Source organism: Harpia harpyja, chromosome 19 (genome assembly GCF_026419915.1).
Source record: "Harpia harpyja isolate bHarHar1 chromosome 19, bHarHar1 primary haplotype, whole genome shotgun sequence".
NCBI classification, from domain to species: domain Eukaryota; kingdom Metazoa; phylum Chordata; class Aves; order Accipitriformes; family Accipitridae; genus Harpia; species Harpia harpyja.
Window position 1 is genome coordinate 6288038 of NC_068958.1, and position 14811 is coordinate 6302848.

General features: G+C 61.7%; 1 protein-coding gene across 1 annotated transcript in view; it reads right to left on the bottom strand.

Annotated features, from left to right (window-relative positions):
- Positions 1–14538, bottom strand: part of HMCN2 (hemicentin 2) — a 38573-nt gene extending 24035 nt beyond the window's left edge. Inside the window, 27 exon segments of the mRNA XM_052815780.1 lie at positions 146–322; positions 441–536; positions 1119–1288; positions 1655–1763; positions 1907–2034; positions 3553–3715; positions 3925–4081; positions 4345–4457; positions 4600–4744; positions 5032–5156; positions 5530–5625; positions 5998–6192; positions 6890–7039; positions 7196–7309; positions 7568–7695; positions 8300–8441; positions 8545–8817; positions 8912–9033; positions 9318–9462; positions 9638–9901; positions 9998–10118; positions 10336–10442; positions 10803–10974; positions 11806–11928; positions 12180–12338; positions 13311–13381; positions 14304–14538. Of these exon segments, the coding sequence (XP_052671740.1) occupies positions 146–322; positions 441–536; positions 1119–1288; positions 1655–1763; positions 1907–2034; positions 3553–3715; positions 3925–4081; positions 4345–4457; positions 4600–4744; positions 5032–5156; positions 5530–5625; positions 5998–6192; positions 6890–7039; positions 7196–7309; positions 7568–7695; positions 8300–8441; positions 8545–8817; positions 8912–9033; positions 9318–9462; positions 9638–9901; positions 9998–10118; positions 10336–10442; positions 10803–10974; positions 11806–11928; positions 12180–12338; positions 13311–13381; positions 14304–14538 (4000 nt within the window).
- Positions 14539–14811: the final 273 nt, after the last annotated feature.

Genomic DNA, 14811 nt, shown 5'->3' on the forward strand with positions numbered 1-14811 from the left:
GAGGACAGGGGCTCTGCTAAAGCCATCTTCCAGTGACGTGTCCCGAGGGCTGGGATGGCCCCATCGGACCCACACAAGCACGAGAGGTCCTGGGGGGGAGCACTCAGCTCTCAGGCAGCTGCAGTGCTTCCCACCGTGGACTCACCGATCACCTGCAGACTGTACCAGAGCTCGGTGACACCAACCACGTTGGAGACCACGCAGCGGTAGCTGCCGGCATCGGAGAGCTGGGCATGCCGGATCTCCAGGCGCTTCCCATCCCTGGACAGGGTCCAGTTTGGCCCAGCCAAGAGCTGCTCATGCCCCTTGTACCAGGCAATGTCTGGAGGGAAGCAGGGAGCTGAGCTGTAAGGAGCGATGCTGCCGCTTCTCTCACCGAGGGGACCCAGGGAAAGCCCCAGGGGCATGTGAGCAAGAGCCGAGGGAGAGGACTGACTCACTGGGAGCAGGCAGCCCTGAGGCCAGGCACTCCAGGGACACCGTGCCGTTCTCCAGAATGGCCAGGTCCACCGCACTGGGTTCGATGTTGGGAGGTACTGCAACCCAGCACGCATGGTCGTCGGCTCCATGCAGCCTGAGCCGGCTGCAGCCGCACGGTGCGGTGCTGAGGGGCATGGCTGGGTGCACCGGGGGGCTCTTGGCACACACCAGGTCCTGGGAGAGCAACAGCCAGGGCCCCCCACTCTGGGAGGGCACCACATCACTACACGGTGCCACTGCTGTTCCTCAAGTCAGCTAGCAGATTTCTTGCCCCCTGGGATGAGATATTCATCCTTCCCAGGGCAGGGGTCTCCGCTCCCTGCCTGGTTTCTTACCCAACACCTTCAGCGTCACATCCTGCGATGCTGACCGAGGGGTGCCCTGGCCAGAGGGACTGGGAGTAGACCCTCCACCGGGAAGCACCCATCAAGGATGGATGCTACGGTTTACTGTGGTGTCGGTGGCCATCAGCTCTCAGACTCAGGTTGAGACTGGTGAAGGGCAAGATCCCAACGGATCAAGCCAGTGACCCCACACCTCCCAAAAAGCAGGGCCAAGAACACCCACTCCTTTGGCTAGCCATGTCCTCCCTGACGCATGGCATGGATAGCAGGTCTTGCCCCAGATGCTGCACTCACCTTGCACCGAAACCTGCACCTCCGCCTGGGCCACCCCTGCCCGGCTGCTGCCCTGGCAGATATAGAGCCCTTCGTGGCTGAGCCCCACGCGAGCGATCAGCAGGGTCCCACCGTCCTCAGACACCACCGCACCATCCTGTTCACCCAGCGGGTGCCCGTCCTTCAGCCACCTGCGAGGAGGGGGGCGGGCAGCGAGTCCTTAGTCTGTCCCACCACCCCCTGGCCCCCATTTCTGCCCACCGAAGGAGTGAACAGTAGGGTGCTGGCAGCGAGGACTGTCCCCTTGTCACCTGGAAAGGGGCTGGCAGTGCCCAGACCGCTAGGAAAAGCGGGATCCCAGGGGCAAGGAGCAGGACCGATGCCTCCCATCCTAAGGGACACCCCAAGCTGGGGTCTCCATCACCCGTCCTGAGCTCCCATCCCGATCTCTGCCACAGCTTTGCACGCTGGGCTGCAGAGCACCCCCGGGAGTTACGCAGCCCCTAAGGGAGCTCAGGGGGACGTGGGCAGGATCCTTCCCACTCTGCAGTACTCACTGGATCCGGGGTGTGGGGATGCCCACGGCACGACAGTGAATCCGCAGGGAGTCGTTGGCGACAGCCGTCAGGTGGCTTTCCCCATCGCCGATCAGCAGCTGGGGGGGAGCTGGGGGGAAAGGGGACCTCAGGCTGGGGCCACCCTCAGACCCTGCCACAGGGAGCAGCCAAGGGCTTGGAGGGTGCAGGACCCCGGTGGTACGTTAAGACCCACAGCCCACGGGAGGAGCATTTTAACCAGCGGACACGAACCTTGGACGTGCAGGCTGTAGCTGAGCGAGGCGTTCCCCGCAGCGTTCGTGGCCGTGCAGGTGTAGAGGCCGGTGTCCGTCACCTGGGGCTCAACCAGCCGGAGGGACCCCGAAGGGAGGACGCTGTGCCTTAGGGGAGAGGGAACAGAAGAGCTGGATGGGAGGAACAGCCATGTCCTCCATCACCTACCTCTGGGCAGGAGCTAAGGGCTGAGAGCTCACCGTTGCCTTGAGACAGCCGAGAGTAGGTCCCCAGGGCCACCTCCTGCACAAGGAGGGCAGCAGAGCTGTCCACGGGTGCAAAAATCCCTTTGCTCAGCTCCTGGGTGAGCTCAGCACGAGGCAGCAGTGTGAGCCACCCACCCGGGGGGACGGGGCTCCCTGCGGAGCATGGCCCCTGCAGCTGGAGCTGGCTGTGCTCTCGCTCCCGGCACTGTCTGTGCTCCACAGACATAACATCATCTCAGCCCACGGCCTCAAATTCCTCCCCGTGTGCTCCCATAAATCACCCAGGCACATGAGGACAAGCCAGCTGAGATGTGGAGAGCAGCACAGGTCAACCAGGAGCAGCCATGGGAAACCAGACAAGAATGACAAGGCAACACAGTCCCTCAAGAAGAGCAAACCCAAGATGCCTTCCTGCTTCTCCAGGCCACAGCAATCCTCAGGTGCAGGGAAAGAAGTGACTGACCCCAAGATCGGGGCGCATAATTTTAGGGAGCCCCTTCCAGCATGGTGTTAAAGTGCTGAATAAACAGGTCCTGCTTCTAAGGGCGAAGACCAAGGCACTTGCTAAACACATATCCAGCCACTCTCCAGGTTATCTTCTCTCATCAAATGGCATTAAACGACTGTCCCATCGCTGCCATCAGCCTCAACGCCATCAACAAATGAATTTGGCACTCCAGAAGTCACCCACTGGAACAGAACTGGCCTTTAAACCCACATTCCAATGCAGACAAAGCCACCGCCGGGCTCACAGCTGTGTTTCTGCCAAACTTCTACCCAGGAGCATTTCGATGCCTGAAGCCCATGAAGTCACCCCAACACGTGGGTTGCTAGAGGCAGGGGAGGCTGCAGCACCCGCAGCCTCCCCGGCTGCCTGTCCTCTCCACGCTGCTCTCCTCCTCCTCCAGACCTCAAAACTCCTCCTCGGTGCCCTGCAGCCACCTGGGTGTGGAGCAGCGTCGAGCCCTGGTCCAACACCTCCCGCAGGGATCCGCCATCCCCAGGCCCGTCCTTGGCCTCGCCGCCTCCAGCACCATGACGGCACGAGGCAGGAATGTGCATGAAGGCAGATGGGCGAGCGGGACTGGGGAGCTGTGCTGGAGCCGCCTTCCCTTCCCAACCCCAACCTGTGTCCGGGGTGAGTGTGCAAAGGGTCAGGAGCAGCTGCTCCATCCCAGCAGATGTTTGTATGATGGAAAAAACCGCGGTGATTCTTGCTCTGCTCTCTTTGAAGAGCAACGCTAATGCTGTGCTGCTCAGCTGTCTCTGCTCCTGCCAGAGCATTGAGCATCAGCTGCTCAGCACCAGGGATGCCCTTCATATCTCCCCACCGCTGCTGCCCTTCACGGACTCAACATCCCTCCAGCGAGACACACAGCACCAAGAGAGCACGGCCCCAGCACCCACAGCCCTCCTTACCTTGCGGTGCCGAGAGGCAGCGGCTGGGACTCCTGGGTCCACACCACCAAGGGAGGGGGATAGCCTTGGACCTCGCAGGGCAGGGTGGTCTCCTGCCCAAGCACAGCCAGGATGGTTACGGGGTCTGACGCCTGCGATCCGTTCACACTGATCCTGGGCTTCGCTGGATGGAGAGGGAGCACGGCTGGTGCAGGAACGCTTCAGGTGCCCCACAGCCCTCGTTGCTGCTCTTCCCATCCACGAAACCCATCTGGCACCTGGCTAGGTGGCCCAAGGAAGCTAGGCGAGTCCCCAGGTCACGCTTTCCCTGCCAACCACCCTCTGGAGGCATTTTACAAGGAGCTGGCGCCAGGACCTGTCCTGGGCACTCACTGCTGACAGAGAGCTGCATCTCCCGGCTGGAGAAGCCTGCCACGTTGGTAGCTGTGCAGAAGTAGGTCCCAGCGTCCCCAGGGGAGGGCAAAGGGATCAGGAGGGTCCCATCAGGGTCAAGGTGGTAGCGCGGGCTCAGCGAGATGGGCTCTGTGCCCTGCAGAGGAAAGGGAAGGGAGGAAGGAAGACAGCAGAGACTTTCCCATGAGCTGAGCATCCCAAGGGCAAGAAGGCGGCTCCGGATCCACCAGAGCAAGCTACCTCCAGTCCCGGCTTCCCAGGGCATTTGGTGCCACCTCCTCGGGCAGCCACAGCCACACTGGAGAGCTACACCCCCTCCAAACACATTACCCCACACCCGAGGGTGACCCACAGCCTGGCTGGGAGGAGGACGTCAGCCTGCCTCCTCCTGTCGCCTACCTTTGCCCAGGTGACAGTAGGGGGGGGCACACCAGTGGCATTGCACCTCAGGGCGATGGCCACTCCCTCGGTGGCGGTGATGAGGACAGGGCCAAGCTCAATGCTGGGAGGAACTGGGAAGAAAGAGAAGCACCTCATCCTGCACGGCCGGGGCCGTGTCCACCAGAGAGAGCGGTGCTTTGCTGCTTAAGCAGTGCAGAGGGCACCCGCCCCTCTTCACCGCAGAGCCGGGACGCCTGGTACCCTGCCACTCACCGTGGATGACCAGGGACACATCCTGGCTGTGTGAGCCGAGGGTGTTGGTCACCTCGCAGGTGTACCTCCCCGCGTCCCCCTGCGACGGCTGGTCCACGTGCAGGCTCCCGTCAGCCCGGACGGAGTAGCGGCTGCTCGGGGCTACCTGGGCACGGGCAGAGAGCAGAAAGCAGGACAGATGGGGGGGTCAAACATTACCGTATCGCTGTGTCTTTGGGGCGTATTGAGAAACTGATCCTTGAGCAGTAGGAACATCCTGACGTGGTGATAAACCCATGTTACCCTCCCAACCCAAATGCTCCCCTGGCATCTTTCACCAGCAGCTTTGGCCCTGGGAGGTTGGGGCACCCATCCTGCAGCAAAGCCCCTGCCCCAGGGCCATGCTCGCGGCTGCCTGCCCACCCACCACCCCAGCGGGCGCGGAAGCCTCACCGGCTGCCCGTCCTTCAGCCAGCGGCGGGCTGGGAACGGCCTCCCGGCCAGGATCACGCAGGGCAGCGACACAGGCTGGCCTGAGAGCGCACGGACCACAGGGGATGCAAGAGCTATTTCTGGGGCTGCTTGAAAGAGGGGGAAGGAAAACAATATTAATTGGAGATAAACTGGCCAGGAACGCTCAGAACAGATCTGGATTGCCTTTCTTCCAAGGTCCAGACCTTGGCTCGGCACAAGCTGGCTCCGATAGTCAGCTCCCCCAAGAATTTGGGGATATTCGTCTACAATTTGGGTTCAAGCGCGTGTCAGTACATTAAGCCAAAGATGTGGAAGGGCATTATCCAAGCCCTGCACTGGGGGGGGTTGCCGAGCATTCACCACGGCAGGCTCAGGAGCAGACGTGGCTGCACGAGTCTGGCACTTGCTCACCACCAGCACGGCCAGCGCTGGCAGCAGCCGGGATCAATACACCAACAAAAGCACGTAAAAGCAAACCGTGTCCGGTGACCGTGAGCTTGACCTCCGCTTGGATTTTCCCAAACTCATTCTGGGCTTCACAGATGTAGATGGCTTGGTCGTCCAGCGAGGCACCTGGAGCACGGCAGGGAGAAGCCTGAGCCTGGTGGGGGTGGAGAGCCCCAAGCAAGCTGCAGGATGGGGTGACACCATCCAGCCCCCCCACCCCGGCCCCAGTGGGTGAGAGACCCTGCAGCACTGGAGGCTTGCAGGCTGTTACAGCACAGCTAAGTTTGCACAAGTAAAAAGTGCAACTAAACCCACTATGTCAATGCTTTACTGCTGCAAAAAGATGGGCGTGGGGGCTAATCCCACTGCTGGGACACCGGCCTGCAGCAGGCAGGGGAGAGCACCCAAGGGTGACACTGCATAAGCATGCACCCAGGCGGGACGCCCGCATGTGCTCTCCACCACGCCAACACACGCTTGCACGCTCAGCTCTCTTACTGTCGATGAAGAGCTCGGCAGTCTCCAGCTTGCTGGAAACACCACGCGGGCCGTGCCAGCCCGTCACGGGCTTCCCGTCCTGCCGGGACCAGGTAACCCGTGGTGGGGGAGAGCCCTCGACGTGGCACAGCAGGCTCACGCTCTCCCCGACCTCGACCGCCGTGTCCCCCAGGGGCTCAGGAAAGTGAGGGGCAGCTGGAGGAGAGAGCAGCGGAGAAGGGTCTCAGGCAGGTCCGATACCCCGGCTTCCCCACAGCAGGCTCTGCACATAGCCGAGCCTGGAGAAGAGACAGGGCTGCAAAACCCACGAGCCAGGTGCCTTGAAAGGTTATGAGACTGACTTAAAGCATTTGGTGTTTTTCCAAAGCTGTTATAGCCGTTGCAGTTTCCATCCCTTCCAGTTATAATCAACTCCCCCCTGGCTCAGCAAAACCTCCTGCATTTTTTTCACCTTTAACTGCTTCAAGCCTTACCGCCCCCAACTCAGAACCTCCTCTGCTCCTCCTTCCCAGGCTCTTCCATCCCTTCTGCCTATGGTGGGAAGCCCTGAACATCAGTTGGGGTACCTGGGTTTTCAGACACACAGAAGCAAGCCCCCACCTCCACCTAATCTCACTAATTGCACTTTGCACCCCCAGTCGTCACGTCCCATGCAATAACATCTGCACCAGTCTTCTGCGGCTTCTTGAGCCTCTTCCCTCCTAACCCTGGGAAATCCCACCAGGCTTCAGCCCGCTTGTACTGAGCACTGACACCCCCATGCTGGGAAACACGGGACCTGGGGGCAAGAGGAACCTTGGGAAGCAGCAAGCAGGAGCTGAGCCTGGGAGGGACAGCGGTGGAGATAGGCTCGAGTGCTCGGTGGCACCCAAAAGGAGAGGCAAAGACTTACACCCCACGTCCAGCACAGTGCTGTCGAAGGCGACGCCAGCCTCACCGAGAGCCTCGCAGACGTATTGCCCCGCATCCTCCTCCCGCAGCGCCTGCAGCCGCAGGACGGCGCGCTGGGTGCCGGGCGGGAACGTCGCCACCGCCTGCTCGCCTGCCCAGAGAACCCCCCCGCATCAGCGCCCTGAGTGCCTCTGGGGGTCCCTCCCGCCGTCGGTCCAGGGGACCCCACGTGCGATGTCCCTGCAGGGTGGTGGAGAGCCCCCGGTGCACGGAGAGGGTTTGCTCCCCAGGTCCATCCCAGTCTCACCTTTGTACCACGTGACGTAGGGTGGGGGGACCCCCAAAACCCAGCACTCCAGGGTCACATCTTCTCCCACGAGTGCCTTCAGGCTGGGCGTCACTGCCAGGATTGCGGGAGGCTCTGTGCCGTGGGGAGAGGGACAGCTTCGGTGACCCCCTGCAGTGCTGGTTGTGGTGCCGTTCACCCGAAGGGGACCCCGGAGCCCTGGGAGCTGCCCCCCAACACCCTCCATCACAGACAGCCCCATCCCATAGCTCGTGTGCTGCAAGGTCCGAGCCAGCAGCCAAGGGACTGCAAGGAGGGATAATAAATCCCTCCTGCGGCAGCTCTGAGCCCGGGCCATTCCCGGGATGCTGCCGGCCGGCGGGAAGCAGGTACCGGTGAACTCCAGGGTGATGACTTGCTCGTCCCAACCCAGCGCGCTGCTGGCGTAGCAGCTGTAATTCCCCGCGTCCTCTGGGACGGCAGCCCTGATGTGCAGGGTACCCCGAGCATCCGTGAAAACCCTGCGGCAAATGGGGAGAGAGGGAGAAGCGAGGCCTGTAAAAACAGAGCCGATGAAAAATGTGTTGAAATAAATGAGCAGGCTTAAGGCCATCCTGCACACGTGCTACGTGCTGGGCATTTGATAGATGTGGGTTAGCACTTAAAGCCAGCTCCATCAGCTGCTGCAGGGAAGGATGTTACTCGGAACCAGGGAAAAGCATTGAGAATTGGGCTTTTTCATCTCCAAAGCAAAAAAAACTTTCCCCAAAGCCCACTCCAGCACTCCCAGCCTGACACAGGCAAGGAGGTGGAAGCCAAAAAGCAGAGGAAATTAAGGGGAAGCACAAGGAGTATTTTGAGACTTGAGCACACAATGGGCGTGCAAAGAACTTCGAGTCCCCCTCAGTGGGGATGGTGACCTGGATAAGGCAGAATGGCTTAAAAATAAATATATGAAATTAAGGCTAGCAGCATGCCAACCGTCTCAGGTGCACAGGTTGGGGATATCGCAACGCCTTCCTCTTTCCAGACCTATGGGCAACCCCAAGCCCCTCTCCCTCACCCCATGCATCCCTGCAGGGGTGGCACAGGGAGGAGGAAGGCACCCACGTCCCCCCGGGTTACCTCTCGTCCTGCTCCAGCACCCAGCCCCAGCGCTTCCAGGTGGTGCGGGGCGGGGGGTGACCCCCAGCCGTGCAGTTCAGCCACAGCTCCTGGCCCCTGCTGAAACGCTGGGGGCTGGCATCGACCTTCACCCACGGTGCCTCTGCACAGGGTTGGAGAAGGGTTCAGTCCCCGGGTGCAATCTGCCACCCACCCACGGGGCACGGCGTCACCCGGGCCAGGGTCCCACGTGGGACAGAGCCTACCCCGGACGAAGAGCCAGAGGGAGGCGGTGGCAGTGCCGTGGGCGCTGCGTGCCACGCACTCGTACAGGCCCCCGTCCCCCGGCTGCACGCGGCCGATCTCCAGCGAGCCGTTCTGCAGCAGCCTGGTCCGGCCGTCCCCCGGTTGTGCCGCCTTCCCATCCCAGCTCCACGTCAGGTTGTGGGGCACGTCGCCCAGAACTGGGCAGGACATGACCACGTCTTGGCCCGGTGAAGCTGTGATGTTGCCTGGGGCTATGAGACGCGGCGGCGGCTCTGCAAACACGGCACGCCGGGGTGAAATGAACCTGTGCCCAGACACAGACCTGGAGATTCACGGGCACCGAGGCTTGGCACGAGCAGTCCCCACCTGAGACAGAGACGTAGGTGTGAGCCCGCGTCGCCCCGAACTTGCTTGTGGCTGTGCACTCGTAAAACCCTTCGTCACTCTTGGACACCGCAGGGATCAACCAGCTGATGTTCCCCAAACTCCTACGAAAAGGGAGAGACTACGGGGTCAGCCCCACCCTGGGGCTGCCGTGCTACCACCCTGCTCCAAATCCCTGGGACCTTTTTTCCATCTGAGTCAGGCAAAGGGGTGCACCCCCACCTCCCGCAGAAACGTCCCTTGGGATTTTCCCCTGCTGCCTTGGGATGCTCAGAACTTGCAGGCACCCAGCTGGCACACAGCATCCCCCCAGCCAGCGCAGCTCGGGGGGCTGTTGCTGCCCACACGGATCCATCGTGGAGCCCACCGGGCCAAACCAGAGGCTCACCTGAAGAGCTGCTCTTCCCCGAGCTTCATCCTACCGCGGCTGAGCTGCAGGTGGAAAGGGATCTCGCTCCGTGCAGAGCAGGAGATCAGCTGTGGCTCACGGTTGTAAGCCTGGATCTTGCTGGAGATGTTCACTTTGGGTAGACCTGGAAGTAGTTGGGGACACACACACATATAACACTCTTCGGGAGCTCACCAAGAGCTGCACTGGGAAGCAGGATAAAAAAAAAAAAAAAAAAACCCAGCAGAAACCAAAGCAGAAGTGGTGCTGGAGCCTCTGGTCCCTTCTCAGCACCCTTGGGGACTGTGGGGACCACTCACCGGGGACCACGCTGGTGTAGGTGACCCCGGAGAGGCGGTGCAGGGGGTGGCCCTGGGTGTCTTCACCCTTCACCTTCAGCAGAAAGTCACCCGGGGGGACGCGGAGCAGCGAGCCCACCCAGAGCTGCCCCGAGGAGGTGTTGGAGAGGGGCCGCGCGGGCAGCGAGAGGAGGGCATGGCCGGAGGTGTTGAAGAGCTCGATCTCCTGCAAGTGCCCAGGCGGCTTCAGACCGGTGCAGTTCACCACCACGGAGATGGGCAGACCTGGAGAGGGAGAAGGGAGAAAACAACCCAGCCACGTTCCCAGCTGCAAGAAGCCCAGACACAGTACCCATGCCCCCGGGCCAGCACCAGCCTCACCCTGCACTGGCCGCTCTCCAGGCTGGCTGGCACCAAAGTCCAGCTGGGTGGAGAAGCTGGCTTGAAAATTAATGTTGCTGATGCCCGTGATCCTCAGCGAGTGGCGGCCGCTGCTCTGGGTCTGGAAGCGGAACGAGAGGCACGTGCTGAGGGCAGGGGAAGGGAGAGGCGATGGGGAAGGGAGGAGGTGGCAGCCAGCCCCTTCCAGCCCGCTCGCGCATCCTCTGCCAGGCTGGAGGTGGATGGGGGAAAAGCCCACGCCTGGCAAAGCCTGGCCAGGTAAATATCCATCAGGGGACGGGGTAGGGGACAACGCGCGGGGGCTGCCACCAGCCTACCGTGACCGACCATGTCCCTGGCTCATGGGGCTCCACAGCCACCACCATGGCCGAGTTGGGGATGCTGAGCAGTTCTTTCAGACCTTGGCCATTCTCGAGGACCTTTCCTGCAACAGTGAGTGAACTTCTGGGATGGGCAACCCAGGTCCAGCCTCTGGTCCCTGCAGCCAGCCAGGAGCCCCCTCCCTCGGGGCTCACCATGGTGCAGAGCCCATCACACAGCTCTCACAGCCTCGGCAGCAGAGAAAACCCTCCTAAAACCAGAGGCAAAGCCAACCCGGGAGGGCAGCAGAGCAGACGCACTTGGTGTTTAACGAGGACTTTGCAGCTCATTGCTTTTTTATTTAAGTTTTCAGCACAGGGTTTGGTGATCCCCATGCCTACAGCCTCCCATTTGTCCTGACATGATGGCTCTCCAGGAGGCAAAGCATCACCCCCCGACCCGTTCTCCTTTCCTGGGCTCCTACCTGCCGGATCCCGGACCTCGATCCCTGGGGCAGGGCCGCTCAGGGAGATGGTGACCTCCTTCAGGCTAGGGTCAAAGGGGACTGGCCACGTGTGCTCCCCACCGTCCTTGTGGTCCGTGGACAGTAAGTGGACTTTGGAGGCCTGAATGGCCTCTTCCACCCACTTCAGCACCTGGGGGCACATGGGGGAGGATTAACACAGATCCCTCCTCGCTACCAGGCACGGCCGTTTTGGGAGCAGGGCTGTACTGCACTGGGCAAAAATCTCAGGCATGGCTGCAAAACAGTGCCCGGGTGAAGGGCCAGCCCCAGCCAGGTCTGGCGGGTGCCAGCACGAGGGTGGCACGGGGCGGGTGGGCAGGAGGTGACAGCCCTGGCTGAGCCCCTCTTGCTACGAGCAGGTGCAAAAGGAATTGAGTAATTTGGTGTCATTGTTATTGCCAAGTGGCTTCTGCTCAGCCGCTCGGAGCAGATGCGTTATTACCCCACAGCTCGCTCGTGGGAATAGAAACCATTAAAACACGCAACTGCCGGAGGTTGGGCAGGGGCTGTTGCTGGGAGATGCTGCCCAGTAATGAGCAGAAAAGCACTTTGATCTTCTTCACGTCTCCCAGATTTCGTGCCAGTCGAGAGCTTCAAGGACAGGGAGAGGCAGAGAGGCTCCTCTCCCTGCGGCCGGGCCACCCGCCCGATTCCCAGGGTGCTGACAGCAACAGGAGCACCCGATCTTCAGCCTCAGCCCCAGGCAGACACCTCCCCTCCGCGGCAGCAGGCGAGTCAGCTCACCCCAAAGATCACGCAAGCAGCCCAGCAGCAAGCTCGAGAACAACCAGCCTTCTCCAGCCCTCGCTTTGCTTCAGGCTAAAGCGGGGCTCCCAGAGCAATTTGGAGGTGCCTGGGGCACAAGGATTAACCCAGGCGAGAATATAAGAGCAGCCGAGCTGGGCCGGACCACACGCACCTCTTCCACCCCGTCCCTGCTCCTGCGGGTCTCCCCGCTCACCTCCGTCACCTGCTGCTTGTCCAGGTGGAAGATCTGCCCGGAGCTGGTGGCGGCGATGCGCTCGTACACGCGGTACCCGGGGTGGCTCCTGTCCCCGCAGTCCCCCGTCAGCACGAACACCACCTGCCACAGCAACGGTCCCCGTAGCATCACGCGCAGCCACGGGGTGTCTGTCCGTCCCAGGGAAGGGAACGCAAACAGCATCCACCAGCCCCCGGTACATCGAGCCAGCCCGGGAGATGCAAAATTCATCCCGCTAACAGGCAGCGTAAGGGGGTTTACTGCTGCGACTCGTTGCCAGGAGCTGCCGTTGTGCTGCTGCAGCGTCCACCCAAGCCGGCTGTCGCAGGAGGTCGGCGGGCAGCACTGCTCACCTGGGTCTGCTTGTGCTGCAGCAGCCGCAGCAGATCCTCCTGCTGCTCGTAGTCCTTGGCCCGAGCATCCGAAAAGACATAGATGAAGGAGCCAGGGTGCGAGACCTCCACGGCCAGCCTGATGGCTCCCACGCTCATCTCCGGGCAGTCCCCTCCGCCCTGCGGCACACAGGGAGGGACGTGGCACAGGCACCAAGCCAACCAGCGCTCAGCCCTTCCCCGGTGGGCTCCCAGCAAGATCCCACCCGGTGTCTGCTCGTGGGGAGAAATTGCACTAGTTTGCTGGAGTCACAGCCCAAGCGCAGCCCGACCAGCGTGATGGTACCGCAGGGACACGCAGGATCCCAAGGACCCATCCCTGTCTCACCACTAACGATGATTAAACCACCCATTTGGGGATCCAGACTCAGAAACCCCTGGCTTCCCACAAACACCTTTAGCGGGCACGTTCATGCCCACCCCAGCCCATCACCCCCGACGTGGCAGGAGAGCCGGCCACCCCAGGCGAGCGCAGAGGCACACAGAGGACCAGCTCCCGCTTCCACGGGGCTTTGCACCCCGAAGAGCCGCGGCCGCAGCTTTACACCTCCCACCAAAACTCAGCTGCATCCGAAGGGAAACGCCACAGGGATTTAGCAATGCACGGGAGGCAGGGCAGGAGCAGGGATGGATAAAGCATTATTAAACTCCCGGAGAGCATTTCAGCTGGCAGAATGCAGCTGAAATAGTTTTTTTAAAACAATAAAAAAACTCAAACAATTTTCAGACAGCACTTCTAGAAGAAGAGATTTTTGGTTCCACAGAGAGTGTGTGCAAACTCTCCCGGGGAAAACATTCCCACTGTGGGTCAAGAGCTGTGAACTAAGAGCTCTTTGCCCCATTGCAGGAGCCCGGGGCACAGCACCAGCGTTACCCACCCTCTCCCGGCTCCCACCCCGGTGTGGTCAGCCTCCAGCAAGCCCAGTTCAGCCCTGAGTCCCTGCCACGCTCCCGGGGGATGCCAGGCCCAGCGGGGAGCAGGGATCGATCCCACGACACACCACCATGCAGGAACGCAGGGCCGGGCTTCCCACCAAGTGCCGACGCGCCAAGCCAGCCATGGAGCAGCACCGCGGGGCTGAGGACGCCTACCTGGACGTGGAGCTCTCGCAGGCGCCGCTGGAAGAGCCGGGGGTCCGCGGTGAGGGTGGCGGGTCCCACCTCTGCAAGCACACCGACACCATCGCCTCAGCCTCCCTGGCCGCCGGCACCAGCCTCCTCTGGTGCCACGCCGCGGGTGCTCCCAACCGCCCGCCCTGCCTGAAACACCCCTACGGGACCTGTGAGACTCAGGGTTAAGCGTCTCCCCTGGCTTGGCACCGAGCGAGACGTGGATTTGGGCAGACCGGCCCCGTGCCTGCCCCAGGAAAGCTTTCCCCAACACACCGGGTGGTCCCAGCCAGGGTGAGCTGCAAAGCCAGCACCCTTTTCTGCTGCAAAGCGATGCAGAAACCCATTTACTGGCTCTGCCTCCTTCCCTGTCTGGCTCCAGCAATTTTCATTCAAACTCGGCTTTTCTGCTGAAAATAAAGCCTTGGTCTCGCTCTCCTTGTAGGGGGGTCAGGGCTCTTTTGGAGAGCAGCTGCTATTTATGGGTGTGCACAAAAATCCCAAGGCAAAGACTGGGACAAAAAGAAATGATTCTGGTATTGCGGTAAATTACCAAAACCTCTTAGCGAGTGGTGCTTTTTATTGAGGCGACCTGGAAGCACATCGTGGACTTGTACAGAAATGCTCCCCCATAACTAGAGCAGGGAGATCGGAACAGGCTGGAAGTAGAAGAGCCACCCACAAGCGGGTGCCAGCAGCACTGGGATTAATCCGGAGAGAAATGGGTGGCCCTGTGTCTGCAGGGTGGCTTAGGGATGGGAGCCCCTGCCCAGCACCTTGCCCTCGAGCTGCGGCTCATCCCGTGCCGCCATCCCCACCGCAGCCGTCACCAGAGCATTAAAAACCGGGAAAAAGGACAGCGCGGGCACTTGGGAAGCGCACGCTTCAGCCCCAAACCCGGCCAGAACCGCACCCCAGCTCCCCGCAGCCCCGTCCCCCAGTGGGACGCGTGCCCTCGCCCTGTCCCAGCCATACCTGGGTCGTGGAAGGGGACCAGCGCGTAGTTGCTGATGGGTTTCGTGCTCCTGCTGAGCGTCCGCTCCAGGATGCGCGAGGCCCCGTCCATCACCTGCACCAGGTCGTCGTACATGGAGCCGGTGACGTCGAAGACGAAGGCTAGGGTGGCCCCCCCTGTGCCAGGAGGGGGCTCGGCGAGACTGGGGGCCAGCAGCAGCCAGAGACTCACAAACACCCCTCCGTGGGGTGGCATCGTGGGGGACCCCCTTAGGTGCTGGGGACACCCCTTTTATCCTCGCCCTGCTCTTTCCCCCAGACCCCCCGGGCACCGTCCCCGCACTGGGGAGGGACACGGGGTACAAGGGGCCACCCGCGGTGGGGACAGAGCAGGGACCCTGGTTGGGGGACGCCCAGCCGCCCGCAGCTGCAGACCTGCTCCTCCAGCATTCAACTTCTGGGAGAGAGGGAGGGAAAACAGGACTTTTGGAGCCAGCGGCGCGGCAGGGAGGTGGGTGGGAGCTGGAGG